This window comes from Neolamprologus multifasciatus, chromosome 3 (assembly GCF_963576455.1).
Source record: "Neolamprologus multifasciatus chromosome 3, fNeoMul1.2, whole genome shotgun sequence".
NCBI classification, from domain to species: Eukaryota; Metazoa; Chordata; class Actinopteri; order Cichliformes; family Cichlidae; genus Neolamprologus; species Neolamprologus multifasciatus.
Genome location: NC_140441.1, coordinates 40,680,378 through 40,703,167, shown reverse-complemented (window position 1 = coordinate 40,703,167; position 22,790 = coordinate 40,680,378). Strand labels below are relative to the sequence as shown.

General features: G+C 38.9%; 1 protein-coding gene across 8 annotated transcripts; it reads right to left on the bottom strand.

Moving 5' to 3' along the window:
• Positions 1 to 816: 816 nt before the first annotated feature.
• LOC146523199 (up-regulator of cell proliferation-like) lies at positions 817 to 22,740 on the bottom strand. Of its 8 annotated transcripts, XM_085144666.1 has the most exons (5): positions 17,574 to 18,152; positions 10,576 to 10,634; positions 8,658 to 8,732; positions 7,873 to 7,957; positions 817 to 6,043 (listed from the first exon to the last, which is right to left on the bottom strand). In XM_085144666.1, the coding sequence occupies exons 4-5, from the start codon at positions 7,916 to 7,918 to the stop codon at positions 1,395 to 1,397; spliced, it is 4,695 nt and encodes a 1,564-aa protein (XP_085000792.1). In that variant the 5' UTR covers positions 7,919 to 7,957; positions 8,658 to 8,732; positions 10,576 to 10,634; positions 17,574 to 18,152; the 3' UTR covers positions 817 to 1,394. The 8 variants fall into 8 exon arrangements, with proteins under 8 accessions (XP_085000792.1, XP_085000755.1, XP_085000739.1 ...); XM_085144629.1 differs by lacking the exons at positions 8,658 to 8,732; positions 17,574 to 18,152 and adding an exon at positions 22,629 to 22,740; XM_085144613.1 differs by lacking the exon at positions 8,658 to 8,732 and having other exon boundaries at positions 17,574 to 18,153.
• Positions 22,741 to 22,790: the final 50 nt, after the last annotated feature.

The following is a 22,790-nucleotide window of genomic DNA, read 5'->3' as shown; positions in this document are numbered from 1 at the left end:
GGTGGAAGCAAAACAGCAAAAGTCAGAGTGAATTCATGACGATGTTTATGTGAAGCGCAGTTTGGATCTTCTTTTGCTGCTGGTTCGGTCAATATTGTTTGGAGAGAGATAAACGAACAGCTTTAGAATCAGCGCAAAAAGGCCGTAAACACAAAGCGCGGACCTGCCGACAGATCAGAATCAGCGAGCTGTCGGCTTTCAGCCCCGACCGTGTCCGTGCAGTCGGGTGAGAAAGGCGACGTCTCACTGATTCTGATCCGCGGGTCCGGGCTTTGTGTTTACATCTCTGTGCAGAATCCGTGTTCCTGCTCTCATTTACTGTTTTAGAGTCTGTGTATTCGCGTGTGTTTTGAGTTTCCTGTTTTATTGTGAAAGTCTGTGTCTTATGCCAGTGTGTTCAGTTTGCGTTTCCCCTGTCTCGTCTTGTCGATCACAATCAGCTGTGCCTCCCTCCTGTGTATAGTTTCCTCGTTCCCTTCTGAGTAGTGTGTGTTCACTCATGTTCGTCGCTAGTCCATCTGTGTTTCTTCCCTGCGTTTTCTCCCCGAGTCGCCTGTTCAGGTTCATTTTGTTAGTCATTCCCAGTTTAGGTCGCTTTTAGGTTTTGTTTTTGCTCGCTGTGTTTCTGTTTGTGCCACCGGCGTGTGTAAATAAAGCTCGCTCACGTCCAAGCCAGTGCCAGCGTCTGGGTCCTCTCTCACACCCTCCACACGTCTGACATCGCAGCCGTGACAGTAACACTGAGATTGTTTTGAAATCGGATTTCATGTGACTTAACATGCTACAATAAAATAGATGCGACAAATACACAATCCAACCTGTTGTTTGCCTTTTATTTTTTTTAGTTCAATAACTCAAAGCTTGAAATGAAAGAAAGTAAAATCTTGCATTTACAAAAAATGGTGAATGATAACTATAAGGTTAAAGTAAAGAAAATTAAAATCAAAAAACAAATCAGACAAAGAAAGTGAATGTAAGTTCTGAATATGATTACTTACTCAGATTAGAAAACTTTCTTCACAGGTGAAAACTGAATATGTGAATACTTCAGAAATAAAAACAACATTAAATTCTAAGGTTTTTTTTAGTCTTAGTAGAATAATACCTCATACAGACTCAGGTATCCGTGAGAAACATAAATGTATATTTGAAAAAAATATAAAATGACAACAAAACCAAAACAAGGCACGTTTTGAGCAGATTATTTTTCATTTCAGGTGTTAACTGCAAACTCATGTCAATGTGAGCAATAGTAAAAGAAATGTTCTCGTATTACGGTATTGTAAAGGCATAGTAGCTAATGTACATTAATCTACATCATAAAAGTGATCTGATATCACATTATTGGATGTGTTCTCTGCACTTAAAGAATAGGAGGAAGAATGTAACTCCTCTTACGATCTGTGAAACGACTCTTTGAGACTTTTTTCTGCCTGATCTCTTGTGATTTGTTTCCAAGCTGAAGGGATATCAGCAGGTATTGCACTACATTTTTTAGCAAAATCATTGTTGTACTTTGCCATTATAAATTTCCAGTAGTCTGCTGCTTCAAGGCTCGCATCTGGAGGGATTTTCCAGTCTGGAAAAATTTCCTTGTAGTGCTTATAAGGGTGCCATTCATTGTTTGTAGCACTGCATTGAAATCGGGTGCCACTGATCACGAGAGAGGAGCATATGTCAGTGACAAGTTTTTGTGTTGTGTGCGACAAGCAGTTACCCAGACCCTTTGGCCGATGCAGTGAAGCAAAGTGCTCAGTATGAGCTCCTCCTCCTGCGTCACAGGGAGCTTTACAGAATGGACACTGTTTGCCACAACCAACAAGTTTGTTGAAAAGCTCATTCTGGGGATTCATTTTGAGGTGTTTTAGTTTCATTTCAAAGTTCAACGTTTGGAATTCTGTTCTGAGATCTTTTGCCATGTTATTCACAGACACTGTGAGCCAGTGAGCAAACTGTTCCTTGTCAGCATTGTTCAGGATCATGAAAGCACCAAGAGCATCCTGGGAAATCACCAGTTTATCACCAAGTTCTTTACAAATATCTTCAACAAATGTCTTCAAATCATCACTCTTTCCTGTTTTTGCCTTGTTGATTGCACCATTTATGCTTCTGATACATGACTGGAGACGTCGGCCCTCAAACTCAGACACTGTTGACACAGTTGAAAAGTGCTCCACTATTTGTTTGTGAATCCACATCTTGACATACTTCTCATATGAGTTAATATAGCTCACATAGTTTTCAAAATCATCTTTTGAAAGTAAATCCAGTAAAACTGAATACTGGAAGGACATTCGATTGCTGAACTGCTCACATGTCAGCATTTCACCAGTGATATCAGGTCCCAGGAACAAACTGATAAAGTCTTCAACAGCAGGCTTCAAGCATTGGTTGGTGAATTCTTCTGCCTTCTTCTGACACTGGTCTCTTTCATGGAACACATCAATGAAATCATCACGAAACTTTTCCTTGTTTTTCATCAGACATCTGTAGGGATCATTTTCTTGGATGAAATCTTCGTGCATTTTCTGAAACTCTCTGGCTGCAAATCCACAGATGTGCTGTTTCAGGGAAACTTCAAACTCAGTGTCGTTGTTAACATCTTTATTGTTTTGCAGTTTCTCGTCAATCATGTGTAGGATCTCCTGGATGTAAGTCTCAGAGTAATTGCTTTTCTTTTTCACTTTTTCTCTCACAAACTGAGTGCAGGCATTGATGATGCTGTCAGCCAATTGTTGTACAGCCATTGTGTGATCATGAATCATGAACCACTTCCTGGGTTTGTGTTTACATCGGTTGTAGAATCCTTCAGGTGTATATTTGAAAGGCTCTTTTCCACAATCTTGCAGAGTTTTTTGACTTAATAATTCACATGCATGACTCCCCCTGTGTGAGAGATTTATTCTCAGGCAGTGAGATACGCTGGTGAAGACATTTGTTGTCTTTTGTTTGGAAAAAGAAAGTTTCTTCAGAGTGTCACTCCACATCTTGTGAAATTCATTTTCCAGTTCTGTCTTTCCCATATTCTTTTTCCGACATTTATCAATTAGTGCACAAACTGCCTCTTCAATCTTTTGTGTATGATTCATCCCCTCTCTGATTTCTGCTGCCATCGTGAGTTGATTAAAAACAGATCTCTCCATTTCACGCCGAAGGCTCTTTGCATTGTTTGAGAATTCCTCTCTGTAGCCTTCAACCAGATAAACATGACCCTCTGTTTGCTTGAAATACTGTGTCAGATTTTCGAGAAGTCTTGTCTCCCATGTGGACAGCACTGTGGAGGCTTCACTTTCCAAAGATGTGAGAAATTCTCTCATGTTAGAAGAACCAGATTTGTCTGCAGTTGTACCAAAATTGGAAATTCTTCTTTCTGCGTTTGTTACCCAGGTGTACATTTCTTTTCTGAATTCCCACTCCCATTTGTTGAATTCTGTGCAGAGTCTCATGTATGCATCAGCTACTAGACTGTTTCTGAAGCTGAAGATGAAGTTTTCATGCTTTACTGCAGTCCACAGACTTGTCATCCACTCTTTAAACTCCATGATATCATTAGCAGATGACTCACAGTTTCCCAGCAGTTGGATGATGTGTTTCTTGAGCTCATATACAGCCTCACTGTAGCCTGCATTGACTGGTGCCATTGGTGGGTTTCCATTCCAGAGTCCAGGAATGTACCAGTTCCCAGTGTCTGGACTGTACTCCATCACATCAGTGAAGCTCTTGTTCTCCTCTTTCTTTTCCATTTTGGCTGCTGCCTGGGTCATCTCATTTAACTGTTCCAGGAGCAGTTTCCTGTCTCGTAAGTTCTTCTCATGGGCTGAAACATCAGAAACATTCTGGTGAACAAACTGACATTTCGGCTTTTTGCCCACCTCCTTCATCCTGAGAAAAGCATGCACAACTATTTGTAGGATGTCCTTCATTTCGGTTGAATTCTCCATTACAACATTGACAATGGTGACATCACTCAGCCCTATAACAAGTGTAGCAAGCTCATTGTCGTGCTCATAGCTGTTGTCCAGTTGAGCAAGTTCTGGTGACTTTAAGCCCCCAGTGTCAATGATCAGCATGAAGTCACAGTTTAGGACTTTTTTCATGTCTTCATTGATTTTGATGAGCAGCATAAAGACACCTCGAGTACATCGACCACTGCTGACTGCAAACTGCACTCCAAACATGGTGTTAAGGAGAGTGGACTTTCCTGTGCTCTGAACTCCAAGAACTGTGACGACCAGTATCTTTCTGTTTGGAGACACCAAGTCACTGAGCTGAGAGAGAACATCACTCACCCATCTGAGAGGGATGTTGGATGCATCTCCATCTACAAGCTCAAGAGGAAATCCATCAAGCAACAACTCTGCACACATTTTGGGCAGATGCTGCAGCTGTTGACGTGCTGGATCTGTTTGTGGAAGGGACAGTGAAGCTTCATAGATCTGACCCATTTCACGGAAGAAGTGTTCAGTCCCCAGTGAGCTGTTGGAAATTTGTCTGTCAATCTCCTTTATCTCCTTCTTGTTCTCAGAGTTCTTGCATTTTTCTTCATATTTCATCCGAAGTTCAGACATTTTTGTACGAGACAGGTTATCCAGGTTCATTCGCATCCATTTCAGGAAATAAAACCTCTCTGTTCCTGGGCTTGATATTGCATCGATGAAACATGTCATAGCTGTCGACATGTCATAAGAGTTCTGCCTTTTCCGCAGTTCTTTTCTGCCTTCCTGAAGTTGACTTTTGTAATCTTCTATATTTCCAGAGCCAACTTTTCGAAGGCGAAATTCTTCTTTCTCTAAGCAGGTCAGTTCTTTCCATATTTCTCCTTGCCGAGGAAGGTGATCTTCTTTGTATTTAAGGATGTCTTGAATTTCTGCAGTGATGGCCTCTGCATTTATCTTTGCAATCTGGCACTCTGGAGAGTCTTCATCAACCAGGATTCCCAGTTCATGGGCAACGTCTGCCATCTGCTCTACTGTCACCTTCATCTTTGAGTTTTCAACTACATCTGTGATTGTTTTTCTCAGATCTTTTACCAAGTCTGCATCATTTTTACTTTTTGTCTTAATAATGATGTTGTTGTTAGTCAAGCCCAACTTGGTTGCTACTTCTTTTAAAGCATCTTTACTGAAGCGCTTGCTCTCATAGTTACCCACTAAGCACACCTTTGTCTTATGCTTTTGGTTGCTAAGTAGACTGCACTTAGAGAAATCTAAATGGTCAAAGAACACAAAAACTGCTGCAGATGTCTGACACAGAAAGGAGTATTGTGCTTCAAATGAAGCAATGTCCCCACGAAGGTTAGCTACAGCCACTGGCTGACTGAAAATATCAATGTTTGCTTTTCCACAAGGAAGATACCAAGCAATTTCAGTCAGTCCGTTCGATATTCTTTTTGGACTGTCACCACACTCCATGTTGCGATGAACAAAGGTGTCATGGTACTGCTGAGAATTGCTCAGAAGCTTATTGAGAATCTCTGACTTGGACAAGGAGCACTCACCCAGTCTGACAAAAGAGATCATTGGAAGTTCAGAGAGAACGATTCTGTCTTCAGTGAAGCCCTTGGATTCTGACAGAGACTGAGGTCTGTACTTTTTAACAATGTCTCTCATGGCCCACAGCATGAGTGTGCACTGATTGGTGTCACAATTTGGAAGCAGCAGAGGAACAGAGAACTGACACATGGACATTTTCAGTGCTATTTCCTGCTGTAGGAAACCATCAGAACACAGAAAGAGAGCAGTGATAATGTCCAGGGGGTTTAGCATATCATCTGCGTCTGGGCTCTTAAACAGATCATCAAAATCTAAGTTTGAATCCTGTGATTCATCATCAGAATCTGATTCACACAGTGATTTCACATTTCTAGCCGTCACATTAACCATCATCAGTTTCTGTAGAAAACACCATGGAAGGTCTGAGTTACTCTTGACAGGTTGATCAGTGATGGTCTTCTCATTAATCTCAAGTATTCTGCCAAGTGTTAGCTTCTCGCCGTAGTATTGTTCAATGTCCAGATCCTTCATTAAGTTTTCCAGCTTTGTCACTGTGAAAATAAACACAGAACAGAACATATAGAACAGGGTCATTACTTTTGGTTTAACATTTGAGGGACGTTATTATTACACGTCACAACGAGCTTTCAAACATCAAACTAATATGAACCTAAACAGTACCACAAGCAAGGCAGTTTATTAACTGCCATGGAATGACGGATGAAAAGAGATGAAAGAGGCAAAACTGTGTGCCAAAGTCAGAGGTTGAAGTGGTCAGTGGTTCTTTTTGTTTTTTTGGCACAGCAGTGGAACAAGTGCAGATGTCCATAAGTTGTGGAACACTATGTCAAAAGTTTGCACACAACTTCTCATTTAATGTTTTTTTTTATTACTTATATTTTAGATTCATCAAAATAGCCTCCCTTTGTTTTTATTACTGGTTTGCACAATCTTGGCACTCTCTCGATGAGCTTCATGAGGTCGTCACCAGAAATGGTTTTTTGTTGGCCCCTTTGCCTTCCCTCTGCAGTCCATCTCATCCCACTTTATCCTCTTTCCTACTCATTTTTTTGTTTATAAGCAAACTCACCTTCTACAACAGATGCAACAGAAAATAGAGCTATTTTTTATTTTCCTTCTTTTTCTCTGATTCAAGCTGAGTACATTGATTAGAATAAAATCTTAGACTGAAATAACATTTGTATTCCCATCTACTATTATTTTTTTCTGACATTAAGTCTCTTCTCATATTTGTTTCTCAGGTAGAGCAATGATTTTCCTGGTTCCAACTACAAAAAATTCCACTACAGCGGTGTTCTTTACATCTCACAGATCATGGTTCAATGAAGAATTATCACCCATTTTTCATTTAAAAAAAGTATTTTAAAACTTTTTTTAAAATGTACTTTGGAAGGACCTTCAAACAAATACAATAATTTTTCATGACATTGATTTTTTTAATTATTTTTTTATTTTATATTTTACAATACTTGTTTACTTATTTTACTTTTTTAATGGAATAATTTTTCAGATCTCTCTCCCATCTCACAGCACTTGTCTCTCAATCATCAAATCGTATTACTCTGGAAAAAGTACAAAGTCTCCAGAGACACTATGGCAAAAACAAAATATGCCTCTGCGTCCCACAGACTGGCTGTTAATTCATCCATTGACTTATGGACCCAAGCCAGCACGAGAACCCCAAATAGCCATTCTTCCAATACTCTCCCAAAAAACACCATCTTTTTAGATTAGTCATTCGAGAATGATTTTCTGTATTGAGATGGGCATGAACAGCTTAAAAGCTGACTGATGTCTGTCACACGAGTCACTGCCATTCATGCTGGCCCTGGCATTGTTTTTATTATATTTTGTGCAGACAGTTTTGCCTGATGTGTATTTGAGGATGATGACCACTATATTCCACCATTTTCAGATGTGATTGTCTTGCTTGGAGGGATATGGATAGCAGTTTCCTTATTTGGTTTAGAATCATTAGATTCAGAATTAACCTCAAGATGGTCTTCATCTTCAGACACATGTTCCTCCTCTATGATCAAAGCTGAGTTCCAGAGCCTCCAGGGCTGTCAACTGTTTATGTCTGCTGTGTGTTTGTGCTCGGAGTCTCACAATTTCAAAGAAACGAGCAGTGTTGGGTCAAATTGACCAGCGTGTGTGTTGATTACAGTTTTAAAGCCAAGTATAACACATTTCAAATTCAAAAATACTTGAAACACTGAAGCTGTACTTCAACTTTTACTAGAGTATTTTTTAACACTAGTATCTGTACTTCTACTTCAGTACAGAATGTCTGTACTTTTTTAAGTATTTTGTGGTTTGCTTCATTTTTCAACAGCTATGACTCGCCTCTTTTGCTTACCTTTGTTTCCAGATGTCTCAACAGACTGGCCTTTGAGGTTGTCCATTTCATCAGAGCCTGAATAATGTCCTCTGGTCTCACGATTCTGTGTGTGGAGCAGTTCATGTAGTTAGTCTCAGTTGTTGTTAATGGAAAAAATCATTTTGCTTAAAGCTGCAAGCCGGCAACACGTCAGTTTGTGCAGTTCTGCAGAACAAACAAATTGTATAAAGCTGATTATTAACACCCATATAACACCAGGCTGAACATGGTGTTGAGAGAAGGATGTTACGTTTAATAAATGCATTTCTACTGTTGGCTTCATTTTAAAAAACAATTATGAGTCCCTCGCTATAATGCGGTTCACCTTTCGCAGCCTCGCTGTTTCACTAATTTTGTTTGTGCAATTTTGCATGCTTTTTTTTTTTTTTTTTAAACAGTGGATTATGTTCTGTGTCCTGATTGATTGACAATGGTCTACAGCCAATCTCCTCCGTACCGTATCTCCTGTACAGTACAGAATGAGTTCAGCTTGTCAAATTTACATAAATCTTCGATCGCTAGCAGTGTGACTCTGAAGTGCTGTACTGTATGTTTATAAGTTTTCTCCTCAACAAACACAACAATGTCGACTAAAAGTTTTGCACCGTCGAAGGCACCTGCAGTAGCACCCAAAAGGCAGAGGAAGATGCTAACCATCGCACAAAAAGTTGGACTTCTGGACATGCTAAAGGAAGGTAGAAGTTACCGTATTTTTCGAATTATAAGTGAAACAAAACAGTCAGATAAGTCAAACTTTACTCAACTCATTCTTCTTGCTTCCTCCAGTGATTCAATAATGTTGAATTCTCTGGCAGCTGTTCTATTTCCATGTTCTGGACCTGAAAACAGGCTTTGATCTTTGGTTTCATTCTACAGGGTGGGCCATTTATATGGATACATCAAACTTATTGGTTATGTCACAAGAAAAACAATGGTGTGCTTGGTTTCAACGTAACTTTATTCTTTCATGAGTTATTTACAAGTTTCTCTTTGTTCACAGCCATTGACATGTCGAAGAGGTTAACACGTGAGGAGCAGATCGAAATTGTGTTGATATCTGGTGAACGCAGTAACTGGGTCATTGCAGCAGATTTAAATGCAAGACACCCTACGAGACCAACCATCTCCCATGCTACAGTTAGCAAACTGCTTGCTAAGTTTCGTGAAACTGGTTCAGTGTTGGATTTGCCAAAATGTGGACGCAAGAAAACTGTCACTAATGAAGAAACATCAGTGGCTGTCCTAGCTTCATTCAGCAAGAGCCCACAGCGTAGCACTCGCCGCATGTCACTGGAGAGTGGCATTAGTCGAACATCCCTTCGGCGGATATTAGCTACTCACAAATGGCACCCTTACAAACTCCAGCTACTGCAGCATCTCAACGAGGATGACCCAGATCATTTGCAGAATGGGCAAAACAAAAATTGGAGCAGGACCCTCAGTTCACGCATAAGATTTTGTTCAGTGATGAGGCAAACTTTTATGTGAATGGTGAAGTTAACAAACAAAACCACAGCTATTGGTCTGACACTAACCCACATTGGATGGATCCCTCCAAGACTGTTGGAACAACAAAAGTGATGGTTTGGTGTGGTATATGGGGTACAACGATAGTGGGTCCATTCTTCATCGATGGAAACCTCAAGGCCACTGGACATTTGAAATTGCTACATGATGATGCGTTTCCCTCTTTATGCACTGAAGCTGGCACGTTCCCTGAGTTTTTCCAGCAAGATGGTGCACCACCACATTATGGGTGCCAGGTCCAAGCATTCCTAGATGAACAGTTTCCTGGAAAGTGGATTGGTCGTCGTGGGCCAGTTGAATGGCCCCCAAGGTCTCCCGATCTGACCCCGTAGACTTTTATCTTTGGGGTCATCTGAAGGCAATTGTCTATGGTGTGAAGATACGAGATGTGCAGCCCCTAAAACTACGGATACTGGATGCCTTTGCTGGCATTTCTCCTGCGGTGTTGCTATCAGTGTGTGAAGAGTGGGAGAAGAGGGTTGCATTGACAATCCAACACAATGGGCAGCACATTGAACACATTTTATAAGTGGTCAGAAACTTGTAAATAACTCATGAAAGAATAAAGTTACGTTGAAACCGAGCACACCATTGTTTTTCTTGTGACATTACCAATAAGTGTGATATGTCACATGGCCCTCTTCCTATTGAAAAAACAAAAGTTGTATCCAAGATGGCCGACTTCTAAATGGCCACCATGGTCACCACCCATCTTGAGGAGTTTGCCCCCTCACATATACTAATGTGCCACAAACAGGACTTTAATATCACCAACCATTCCCATTTTATTACGGTGTATGCATATAAATGGCCCACCTTGTATAATACTTGACTTATTTTTCTACGAAGGTTTGAACTTTGAGGGTGTTTGAACAAGAGAGAAAAGTGTGAAATTGTTCATGCCTGTCTGAGAAAAGTGTTTAAAGTGTGCAGTGAGGGGTTTTACAGCCTTAAAACATCAATAATGATTGCAAAAAATAAAGCTGGCTACTTCGCGGATTTCACCTATCGTGGGTTTATTTTTAGAATGTAGCTCCCGCGATAAACGAGGGACCGCTGTATTTTTAAAAATACATCAAATACATCAAAATACAATTACCCTACACATATTATCTTACATGCACTTATTTAATGATGCACAACATATCATCTTACCTCCATTGTGGGTGCAGACTGTCATCCAACTGTTGTTCTAAATTACTCAGGCTCCATCTCTGAAAGTGATGAGAGACAGGTCTAAGTCTGTATACTCCATGGACTATATTGCATTTTACAGAATTCAAGCTTTACAAAAAAATTCAATATGTTTATAACTTCACCAGATATAAGAACATCAAGGCTTTTCTTATTCTTTTTGCTTTGCAGGAAAGCCTACAATATAATTCAGCTCAGTGAAGTACCTGCTTGTTCCTTTATCCAACTTGTACACTAAAAATTTATCAAGTACAATGCAACCCAAAAAGGTAGTTTACCTCCAAAATAATATGGAACCCTTTAGAACATAGTATAAAATAAAGTATAAAATATGAAAGTAGGAAAAAACAACATGTCCAGAAGTGGGAAGTAAAAGTATAAATACTTCATTACTGGACTTAAATATGATTTTCAGACATCTGCATTTTACTTAACAATAAAATAACATAAAAGACAATCCTACTGATGTAGCAATCACTGTTGCTTACCTCACATGCCAACATGGAAATTTAATACTTAGCTGTAATGCCCCATTTCATTTTAGAGATTTTTTTTAACAAATGCTGGATATAAACATGATGTATGCTGATGAAATTATGCTTTTTATGTATCATAAAATGTCCTGCAAAACAAATTGAAGTAACTAACTTTATGTTATTCAAAAGTTGCATTTAAATAACAGACAGTACAGGCTAAAGTGGTTAGCTTGCAGTACTGTGATGATGATTACAGAGATGCATTGTGCCGGACTGGTGCAGAATATATGTGATGCCCACAGTTAGTGTTAGATTACACCAGTGGTTCCCAAACTTTTTTTGCTGGGCCCCCCTTGTTTTACAAGAAAAATGTTCGCGCCCCCCCTCGCGCACGCACGCAAGAACATATCCTCCAAAGGCAGAGGCGTCACGGTGTAATTATTTTACATGTAGTTGTTTTTTTTTCCTGTGTAATAATATTCAACATTGCTATCAATACATTTTTCAAAAAATCCCTCTGCAAAATGGGTTCAAAAACATAAACAACTGTTGGATGCTGTTTGTCCGTGATTTGAACCGGGGGAACAAATTGTGGCAGGATCAGCCTGATATTATTTGTATCCCACTGTAACTTTACTGTATAAAGAGCTAGCATCTCCAAAATGTCAGGAGTAGTTAGTTATTACAACAAGTGTTTGTGAACTACAAATCAAGAATGTGGGATACTGTTTGTCCGTGATTTAAACAGCCCAGCGCTGCTCCCGACGAAGGGAAAACCAATTCTGCAGGGGAGACCTACCTCGGCACTTGTGCAGGTGAAACCAAAGGGAAGATGTGCTTCACCATATTTTCTAGTCTTTGGCTTAGAATGAAGTTGGTTTGGAAACATATTCAGTGATGCTTCATCTCCTGCTTTGCGTTTGTGTGGGCGCCCCGTGCTAGCAGTGTCCAAGCGTTGTTGTTTTTTTGTTTTTTTTCCCTTTTCATGCCGCGCCCCCCCTGCAATGGCTCTGCGCCCCCCCTAGGGGGCGGGCCCCACACTTTGGGAACGTCTGGATTACACTAAGAGTAGCAGACATCAATATAAATTTAAGCTGATGTCTTTACTAGTTTTATACTATGTAGAGGGTAGAAAGTAGCCATGACATGGCACTCACAATAGAAATAATTGCGACTTATTTCTGAATGATTTGTTTCCCACACTGTTACCACAACACCAGATTTTAGGGTTTCCCCATACTAAATGGACTGATTCTTATATAGCATATAGCATACTCTGATGGACGCATCGGAGAGCAACTTGGGGTTAGTATCTTGCCCAAGGATACTTGGCATGCAGACTGGAGGAGCCTGGGATCGAACCTCCAACCTTCCGATCAGTAGGTGACCTGCTCTACCTCCTGAACTACAGCCACCTCCCAATGGGGTTGGGAGGTGGCTGTAGTGGCTGTACTAGGGTTGGGCGATATGAAAATTTTTTCCAACAGACAATCTTAAGTCCAATAATCGACGATGGGCGATATATTCGCGCATGCGCAGACTTGGGTCGGGTGCATCCTTCGTGGCCCACCATATCCCTGAATTCATACCGCGGCCCAGTTTCCAACAATGGCGGCAGCTACTTAGTTTTAATGTTACTCTTATTACTCTTTCTGGGTCACAAAATAAATTAAGATATTTTCAGGCGAGAATGTAGCTGTGTAAACTTCAAATATCTACTCTGTGTATCAAGACATCACATATTTGCAAACGTGCTCCGACGTGTTCGGAGACACATAGTACAATAAGCGAGGTACTATTTTTTTTTTAGCCACGAGTTCATAGTAGCTCGATGCTGCAGCGTTGTTCGCTCCCCACCTACGTAGGAGGCGGGCCTCTAATCCATTTGATTGGTTAATGCTGTGAAGGGCTCTATTTGACTGGTCAAATGTGTCAAGGGGTTTCTTTGTTTGGTAAATTCTTTAAAGCACGTGTGTAAACATTTTAGGGTACTCAATTATCGCAGTTTACGCCGTCTTTTGCGATGGGCCCATCGCACAGGCTGATATCGCGATGACAATAAATTTTCGATTTATTGTGCAGGTCTAGCTGGGTATCGTCACTGATTTCTATAATCCATTTGATTCCGATTCACAAGGTCCGATTCGAATCAATTTTGCCTCAGACAGTCAGAAATATTATAATTCTGATCATTTATCAGCACTGACACTTGTGAGATTTATCAGAGTTGTAAACACCACAGAAGATGTCTTTGTGTTAAAGTAACTGAGGATAAAACACAGAAAAACATGAAGGAGATTTTCCTGGCCTGGCTTCTTATAGCAGGTAACCTTAAAAATATTCTGCAGTGAAGAAAAACTGAAGAAAACCATGGATCAACATATGAACATTACCTGATGCTGCTGAAGTGAAGCAGAGCAAAGTTACAGAGGTTTGATTAGAGACAGCCAAGCGTTTTGCAATTTCACATAATTTTAAAAAGTTTAAATTTCTTCAGTATTGAACAGCAGAAATGAGGCTTTTTTGTCCGAGGTCATTTAAGTTAAGTTAAGTTAGAAAGAAAGAAAGAAAGAAAGAAAGAAAGAAAGAAAGAAAGAAAGAAAGAAAGAAAGAAAGAAAGAAAGAGGCCGACAGCGCTGTAAACAAGGTGGGTAGTAAGCAAACAAATAATGCAGAAAACAGAGATCTGGGATGGGAAACTATTCTTGAAGTACACCGAGAGAAAGAGCTGTGGATGAAGTGTGATTTTTATCGTGGTGGAAGCAAACCAGCAAAAGTAAAAGTGAATTAATGATGACATTTATCAAATGTGAAGTGCAGTTTGGATCTTCTTCTGCTGCTGGTTCAGTGCGTTTTGGTTGGAGAGAGACAAAACCTGCAGCTCAGAGTCTAGCACAAAAAAGACGTAAACACAAAGCGCGGACCCAACACATCAGAATCAGTGGAACGTCGGCTTTCAGCCCCGACAGTGTGTCTATGTACGTGCCATCGGGTGAGAAAGCCGAGAAACAGAAAAGCTGATTCTGATACGTTGGGTCCGCGCTTTGTGTTTACGTCTTTGTGCAGAATCCGTTTACGTGCTCTCATTTGCTGTTTTAGCTGATTGGTGGTTGTTGAAATAGATTTGTGAGATTTAACATGAGATTCTGGTGTTTCTGGCAAAATACATTTATAATTAAAAGTCGATTTGGGATTTTATGAATCGATATCGCTTTATTTAAGCTACTCACCTCCCTCTATCCACCTGCACTTTCAAACGTACAGGAATATCTGGACCACGGACAATCAGAGAGGTCGCGCCCCTGACTATCTCAGATTTGTTTAGACCACAATATGGGCATAAAGTGTGTCTGTTGTTGACTATACGGAGACTTTCAGAGTTGCAGAGACTTTTTTTTTTTTTTTACTCAAACAGCTGGTCGCACTGGTGCAACCTAAGATTTTTTTTGAGAAATTAGGTCACAAATTGGCCGCACTCTAGAGCCCTGCTAATGTCAATCCACTAAGGTAATATTTAAAAAGAAATTAAAGCTTTCAGTGCATCTTTCTTCTGTTGGTGACAAATTGCATACATAGTGGCAGTGATCATAGAGGGTCAGTCATAGATGCTAGTCCTTTTGGGTGAGCACCTGCATTTGGGTGGAAAGCCTAAGGCCTGCAAGCCAGCAGATCTAATTTTGTCCATAAGTTAATTTTTTAATACGCAGCAAATGAGGGGAATAAGGTTTGATGCTCTGTAAAGGTGTTGCTATAAATTTTTATATGTACATGAATAAATTGAAACATTATGTGCAGACCATGTAAACCTCTTGTAATTTGTTATTTAAAAAAAAATCTTTAAAACAATATATCTTTGCTATGCATAAGTATCAAAATGTTTCTTAAGTAACCCAAAAGAACTGATTGGCTGACCTGGAATCCCTATTACCCATAATTCCAAAAGCATTAGACATGACTGGAACAGGTCTGTAATATTTTTTAAAGTTATTTTCTTTTTAAAAATGTTCACCCAAAGTAGGATTATTAAAGTTAAATAATCTTTATTGAATTACATAAAAAACATATTACTTATCCCTTACATATACATACATTTAATTGAGAACCCTCATAGCACTCCAGCAGTCCTAGTTGAGCAAAAGTGACAGAAACACGTGGTTCCTCTTATATTTTCTCCTGCAGAAACGATTCAAAAAGTTAAAAAGTGTGCTTCCGGGTTGTGTCACGCTTGTTGTACGAGAATAAAAAAAACGGACGCTTCAGTGAACAGATTTGAAGTTTCCCTATCGTGTACTCAAAAAATCGGCCTTTAAAAAATGAATTTTATGTGCTAACACATATCTAGGTGTAAGACAAAAAAATGTTTTTTTTTCATTATACAGCATCAACAACTACAAATGAATTATATTCGTACACAAACCGGTGAGACTTACACATCTGCATCACTCTATTTTCTTGTGCCGAACCAGGCACGTGCAGAGGGGGGGGGGCTAGAGGGGCTTGAGCACCCGCCCCTTTCCTGATGGGTGCCCAAAGTGCCCTTTTGTTGAGGCAACTTTTAAATATTTTTTTATTTATTTTTTTTTTTTTATGTGTGTGTGCGTGCGGAGTCCTGTCTGTGCCCCTCAACAATAATATTTAACTATTAATCACAGTTTTGCTAAATAAACGGATCTGGCTTGCATCAGTCACATGATCACATTTAACCAATGATCGCCCTTGACGGCAGAACGCGCTGGTTACGAGCCGGGAACGAGCTCACAAAGAGCACGCGCATTTTTTGCGGTCCGGAGCTGTAGGAGAAACACAAATTAACTCAGAGACACAGACTGATGCGACAAAACCAGTAAGTAGGTGTACAGCGTACACTGTAGTCTAAAGCACACAGGAGTATTAGCTTATTATGTACATGTTGGTAAGTTGTCTTGTTGTAACTGACGAACTGAAACAAACGAGCGTGCTGCGTGTGCAACAGCGCGACAAACATTACCTGTCCTTTTATTAACTGCACAAGTAGTGCTGGTCATAGCTGCTGGCTACCTGTGTAAGGCTGTCATGGGTCTGTAGCTCTGTCACCGTTTTAGGGAACATATTTAGTTTTAAAGTATGTAGAACATATTTAGTTTTAGAGTAGGTTACAGAGCTTTTCCTGCCTTTCTGGGGAGATTATATTTCACTAAAAAACGATCTAATATGCATGTCCACATAATTATGCATTATTATAATTATAATATATAAAAAAAAACACACGCTGTATTTTAAAGAACATACATTAAGAAGCAGATTATATTAGATTTATATTTTAAATGAGACAAAATTTGGATTTTACAGCAGTAAAATTATTGTATCTCTACAGTTTAAAAATGTAATAAGCTTTGCCCTGCACAGAGTGGATAGTGAAACAAATGGAATCATCATAAATACATTATTTCATATTTATTACTTCCCCCTCCTCATTGCTTTATTATTGTAGCTCTAGTAATAAATAATAATGTAAGGATTCTGGATAAGCACCGTGATGCCCATAGTATATACAGTATTCTGAAGAAGGTCTAAAATGTCACTGTGTGTGCGTGCATGTGTGTGTTTTTTGTATATGGATTTTTTAAAATTATTACTCATGATATAACATTGTCCAGACATGGCTGGTAAGGACATGAGGAGGAAACAGTAGGAGCTGTGTGAGGCTACTAAAGGCAGGGCTATAACATTTTTCTGTCATCATTTTATTATAGATTAAGTGCAAGAGTTGTTAGGTGTGGATAATTAAATTATAGTTTAATGCAATAGCAAGTTGTGCCTTGTTCTCAGATAGACAGCAAGTGGAGAGTGATACATGAAATGATGGGATGGAAGGAAGAAGAGAAGCAAAGAGTGATTCACTGGCAGAGCCTAAATTATTTCTCACAGTTTTTTGTGTCCTTATGGTTTCAAGCGCTGTCACCAATCTTTGCATTTTGTTATTATCTCATGACACTTGTTTAATCAGCTACCATCTCTCCTATGGACTTTTTAATGTCTACAGTCTCAGATCAACACAGCCCTGCCCTCCAGCACTATCAGCAGCAACCCCTCAACAGCAACATTGTAGGTAAAAAACAGGTAAAACATCGGCTATGTTTGCTTTGCCTTGTTGCCCATATTAGATTCTTGATGAATGTGTGTTGTTGTTATTCAGCCTGGTTCAATGTGCCCCTTTTTAACTTTGAGCACCTGCCCCTTTAAACCTCTCTGCACGGCCCTGTGCCGAACGGTTTCCATTGTGTAGATACGACAATATTTTGTATCTCCGACAGAAATCTGAAATATACCATAAATCAACGAGACTGTGATCACACATCCATCAGTGAGAGAATGATGTATGATCACAGGGGAAAATCCTAATCAAACCTCTAAAAACTATGGAAACCCAAGTAAAGCTCTATGCGTGTCATGTAACATACCATATACACATACCAGACAAAACAACATCAAAAAGCTACCCACCTTTGTATTTTTCTCCCCTTCAGGCTCTTGTTTTCTCCTTCATGCAGTAGATTTACAAGCAAACCTTTCCGTTACTGTAGAGCATGTCACTACCCGATCCGTACCGGAAACTCGATCGGTACCCCGCATGCGCAAATCTTACGTCACTTCCTCTCTTTGCCAACATTACGACATTCAATATATTTGAATGATACGATTAGCGCCCAGTTAGCTCCTAGCATTTCTCAACAGCTCTGCCTCCTTTTCGACTGCCCGGGAAATTTAAACAATGGATAATCCGTATACAAACAAATTCATGCTTTTCTCCTCAACAGAGAGCGTTCCCCGATTGAACAACAGCGCCGTAAAATAAGAAGAATGGCGCCTTATTACAGACTTAATAATATTGATTTAGCAATGTGTCACGTGAAGATTCATCAGCCAGATTAAGTGTTTACTGACAATTGACAGTGATAGCAGACATCATCATCACTATTCCAGTCAATCCTCTCCTCACAGACAAGCATAAACACACTCGACTACCACTAAATCAAATTTAACACACGTTTGTAATGACGCCAATTTTTTTTTTTTAAACTTTATTTATCACATTTTAGACATACAGTCAAGTAAAACAGGGATCACAGACAGAGCACGTTTCACTCGCCTTCTAGAACACTCCTGTTACGCGGTTTGATGAACACTTTCACTTCCGGTTTCATGACCAAGCCATTGCACTCACCCTACAGTTTACACCAATGACTGTACACCGATGACTCTGACCACTGACACCAATGAAAAACTACTAAAGCGCAGTCTTCTCTTTCTGTTTATTCTGCGCTGTTGCAGATCTTTACTGAAGGCAAAGTGAAGCTTTCTAAAGGATTGAAGCTTGTATAGAAAAATGGTTCATTTCTCGAAGCCAACACAGTCCTATTTAGTGCCCTCTGGTGGCCAAACATATGAAGAGCAGCTTGACTCTACAACGTGAAATTAACTGCTTTATTACGACTGCCGACTCTTTTATCAGGTGAAGTAAGAGCTTTGTTTAATAGAAGCAAGAATATATTCCAAAAGCAATTTTCCTAACTTGTTTTTTTAGTCTTTCCAGCTTCAAACCAATGACTGAAGAAAAAAGCTTCAGTCTCAAGGAGGCAGTATTATTTCCGGGTTATGGGGACTACACTTCCGGTGTTATTTAACGAAGAAACCGCTGTACATGCTCTCGGCCATGATATAAAGAAACTTTTTGATTTGAAGTTGTCCTTTGAAGGTGAGTTTTCTTTACAGAGGAATTGCTCTGTTTCGACGCTTCATACTAAATTAGACGGTTAGCTTACCTGAGTCATAGCACTGCTGTGTAGGGTTAGCCCTCCTGTGATATTATCGAGTCGATGCAAGAGGACTGCATAGGCTAGAATAGAATTCAACTTTACTGTCGTTGCACATGTCACAAGTACAAGGCAACGAAATGCGGTTTGCATCCATCCAGAAAGTGCTTTAGACATAATATAGGTATATTACAAAATATATATTAGCAATAATATAGATATATTAAAGAAAAGGGTCTGTTATAGGTATGAGGGTACAAAAATATGGGTCTATTATGGGTATGCTACAATGTACACAGTAGAGGGTATGTTATGAATAAGCTATAACTATAAGTATGTACAGGCTATGAACAGGATATAAATATGAAATATGAAGCTAAACAGAAATATGAAATATAAAAAAACTATACAGAAATATTAAATATAAGCTATACAGAAATATGAACTATGCAAGTTAACCGTTTATAGAATTATAATTATTGTATTGTACAGAATGATTGTCTATACAGCATTTACAGTAGTGCAGTTTAGATTATAGAGATATGTGGATAATTGCTACAAAACTACTATATATATATATATATATATATATATATATATATATATATATATATATATATATATAACTACTGCGCTCTGCATCTAAAAATTCACTTTAAACTACACTACCATTCAAATGATTTAGAACACCCCAGTTGTTCCAGTTTTCTATTGAAAATTATGCAGTTTAATGTCTCACAGCACTCTGAAATGAAAGCATAGTACAAATAAGTAATTGGAGTTAAAAATAATTAAATAATCATGGAGTCAATTTATAGACCAAAATGTATTCTAAACTTCTTACTTTTCAAAGTAGCCACTTTTGGCTCAAATAACAGCTGAACTCGTGGCATTCTTTCTACAATAGAAATAAAATATTCTTCAGAAGGTTCTTTCCATATCTGTTGCAGAAGTTTCCATAAATGTGTGGCACTTGTAGGTTGCTTTGCTTTCACTCTTTTGTCCAGTTCATCTTTTAAATCTGGAGACTCATGTTTTCAGGGTTACCATCTTGGTCTTTTTTCCTGAGGTAGTTCTGGCATAACTTGAACTTGTTTCTGAGTGTCTGTTGATAGTGTAGGAAGCTGTACTCACTGACACCTTGACTTTCTCTGCAATTTCTATGTAGGGAAGACCTACATTTTTAAGTGTTATGATGGTCTGTCTCTTTTGTATTGCCCTTTTCCCCACCATTTTTGTAGCAACACACTACTTTCTGCAGTGCAGTACTGTTCAACTGATGCTCACAAGTGTGTTCCAACACTGCTTTTATGCAGACACACGGGGTTGTAAGTAATCCAGAAAAGCTGGAACCCCAGTAGGAATTAGCAGCACCAGCTTTCAAGGATTGATCAACTTCCACTGCTGCAGAACAGCTTTAAATTGTTAATGCATTTTGTGTTCTCTGAAAAAGACCTTATTTTTCAGTTTTGTGTAACCTTACTTTTTTTAACCTCTGGCAGCTCACCACTTACATTTGTACCATTTCAAGCTATTCATTAGACTTGAACAACTTGAATTGCAATAAATAACTGGAAAAATTGGGGTGATCCAAAACCGGCAGTGTATATTTAATCCCATTTTAAAATCTGTAATTAATTTAACTGTACAATCATATATTTTAGAAATGCTCATCTTGTACAAAATATCATCTCATGATAAAATGACTGATTACTACAAGTTATTGTTCAATGCTCTGCACAGATATGAGGTCCTTTAGATTTTATTCTGAGATAAGAATAAATTCCGCATGACCTCTTGGCTGCTGTACTGTCCACGCTTAATAAATGCAACCTTGCTAAAAACAATCCTCTGTGGTTGGACTTAAGTATTTATAAAGATGTAAGCTTGGGCAGTTTAAATCGTTGGAACCTTATTTAATAGATCCTTCATGCTCAGCAGGAGGGAAGGAGTCAGAGAGAGCAGATTAGGTACTCTTTTAACCCAGCAACTGACCCTGTGTTTATGCTGTTGGAGGTGAAACAGTGAGTTTCCCTTATCTCAGGGGAAACAAGAAGTGGCAGTGTTTCCAGTAGCTTAATTTGTGTTTCCTAAATTTCGATCTTGATTTAAAAAATGTTTGTCCATACCTGCTTTGTATTATTTTTTTTATTGCTAGATACATCCCAAATATTTTATCCGATTAAAGGTATCCTGAGGATAATCTGACCATGTTACACCACCTTCTGTTGTCTTTCCTTAGCTTCTTCGTGCCCCACCTGATACCCCAACTTGATCCCCTGGCACAAATTTAAACATGACAGAGCCACGCAACCCCAGTATGTCCTCCATCCCTCAGACGGGCCCTGCACACACAGACTCCAGCTCACCTGCTGTAGAGATGGACCCAGTGGAGTACACTCTAAGGAAGCGTCTTCCCCGGAAGCTCCCAAAAAGACGCAACGACGTCTACGTCAACATGAAGACTGACTTCCGGGCTCAGCTGGCGCGATGCTCATATATATATATATATATATATATATATATATATATGTAAATATAAAGATATTGTAAATAACCCTCCTACAGACAACAAGTTTAGAAATTTAGATGACCCTTCGGAGGAAACGGAGCAAGACCAACTGATTAATTTCGTTTGTAATTTTGTGTAATCTATGACTTTAATTGTTTATGGTTTTCTTTGTCAGCATAAACTTAAAACTAATTTAAACACTGTGCATTGTTACCTTCTTGTTACCAGTCTGACAGGTTTGAGTATCGGTGAAACTGCAGATCTCCTGAGATTTACATGATAGCCTGTGGGGATCAGTGGGGATGCATCAGTGCAGACTGGTTAAACTACTTGGAGCTGACAGTATACGTTAATTTAGGAATTGCTTGAAAAATACATTATGCCCTATGGGCCAGTGTTTGCTAGTATACCTAACTGTGTACTTCATGTAATGCTCTTATGTGTGTATATGCAACTAGATATAGTCCTAATTTTTGTCCCAGTTTCGTTGTTTACCCTATGAGTAATGAGAGTTACTCTGGATAGTAAATAGACCAGTTTTCTACTGCCAGATCTACTCTATGCACTCTAAGTGTTTTACACATTTTCTCTCATTCACCCATCTCTGATGCACTTTAACCTCGTGTTATAAGGTTAAAGCAATTGGAATTTTATAACCACTTTATGAGCTGCCTTTGCACTGTGTGAAAGCCACTTTTCATGTGTAGGTACACATATTGAGAGACAAAAAAGAGTGGTTACTGCCTTCATGTATTTTCCAAAATGGTTGACATCAACCTAAAAAAATGCGCATAAAGAAACATAATAGCAACAACTTGGACTCTGTTGCTGTGTTAGTGATAGCCTTATCTGTGAGAGCAATTGCATAATTTCCTGGTAATTCCATAATTTTTTCACTTATGAAGATATTGAAATTGATTCTGATCATCAGAATCATAATTAAAGAAGAATATAAACATTTAAAAAAAATAACATGTGAGCATGGTTCACAAAGTTTGAAAATCCTGAAAAGCTGAGTTAATAATTAAAATCAAAATAGCAGCCTGTCTGAGCTACTGACTTTTGTTCTTCCTGGTAATGATGATAATGATGATGATGATAATTAAATTATTAAAATTAAATAATTTCCCCTAGGGATCAATAAAGGATTCTGATTCTGATAATAATAATAATAACAACAACAACAACAACAATGATAAAATCACTTGTTCAATAACAACAAAAAGCACCTACCCTTAAAGAGGATATTAGTCTGAGGGGGAAAAGGTATCTGTAAAGAAGTCCCCCTATCACTATTATAAAGATGTTATATGTTTAGCAATCTGAATGTCAATGCTGTGCTGCAGTTCTGATCACTGTTAGGAAAAGGAAAAGAAAAACAGTATTTTCTGACGG

What these genes read in the sequence shown, in the direction of transcription:
- LOC146523199 (XM_085144629.1), bottom strand. An exon ending in TGAGACATCTGGAAACAAAG is followed by an intron (nt 6,044 to 7,872) that starts GTAAGCAAAAGA and finishes TTATTTTCACAG; the next exon opens with TGACAAAGCTGGAAAACTTA.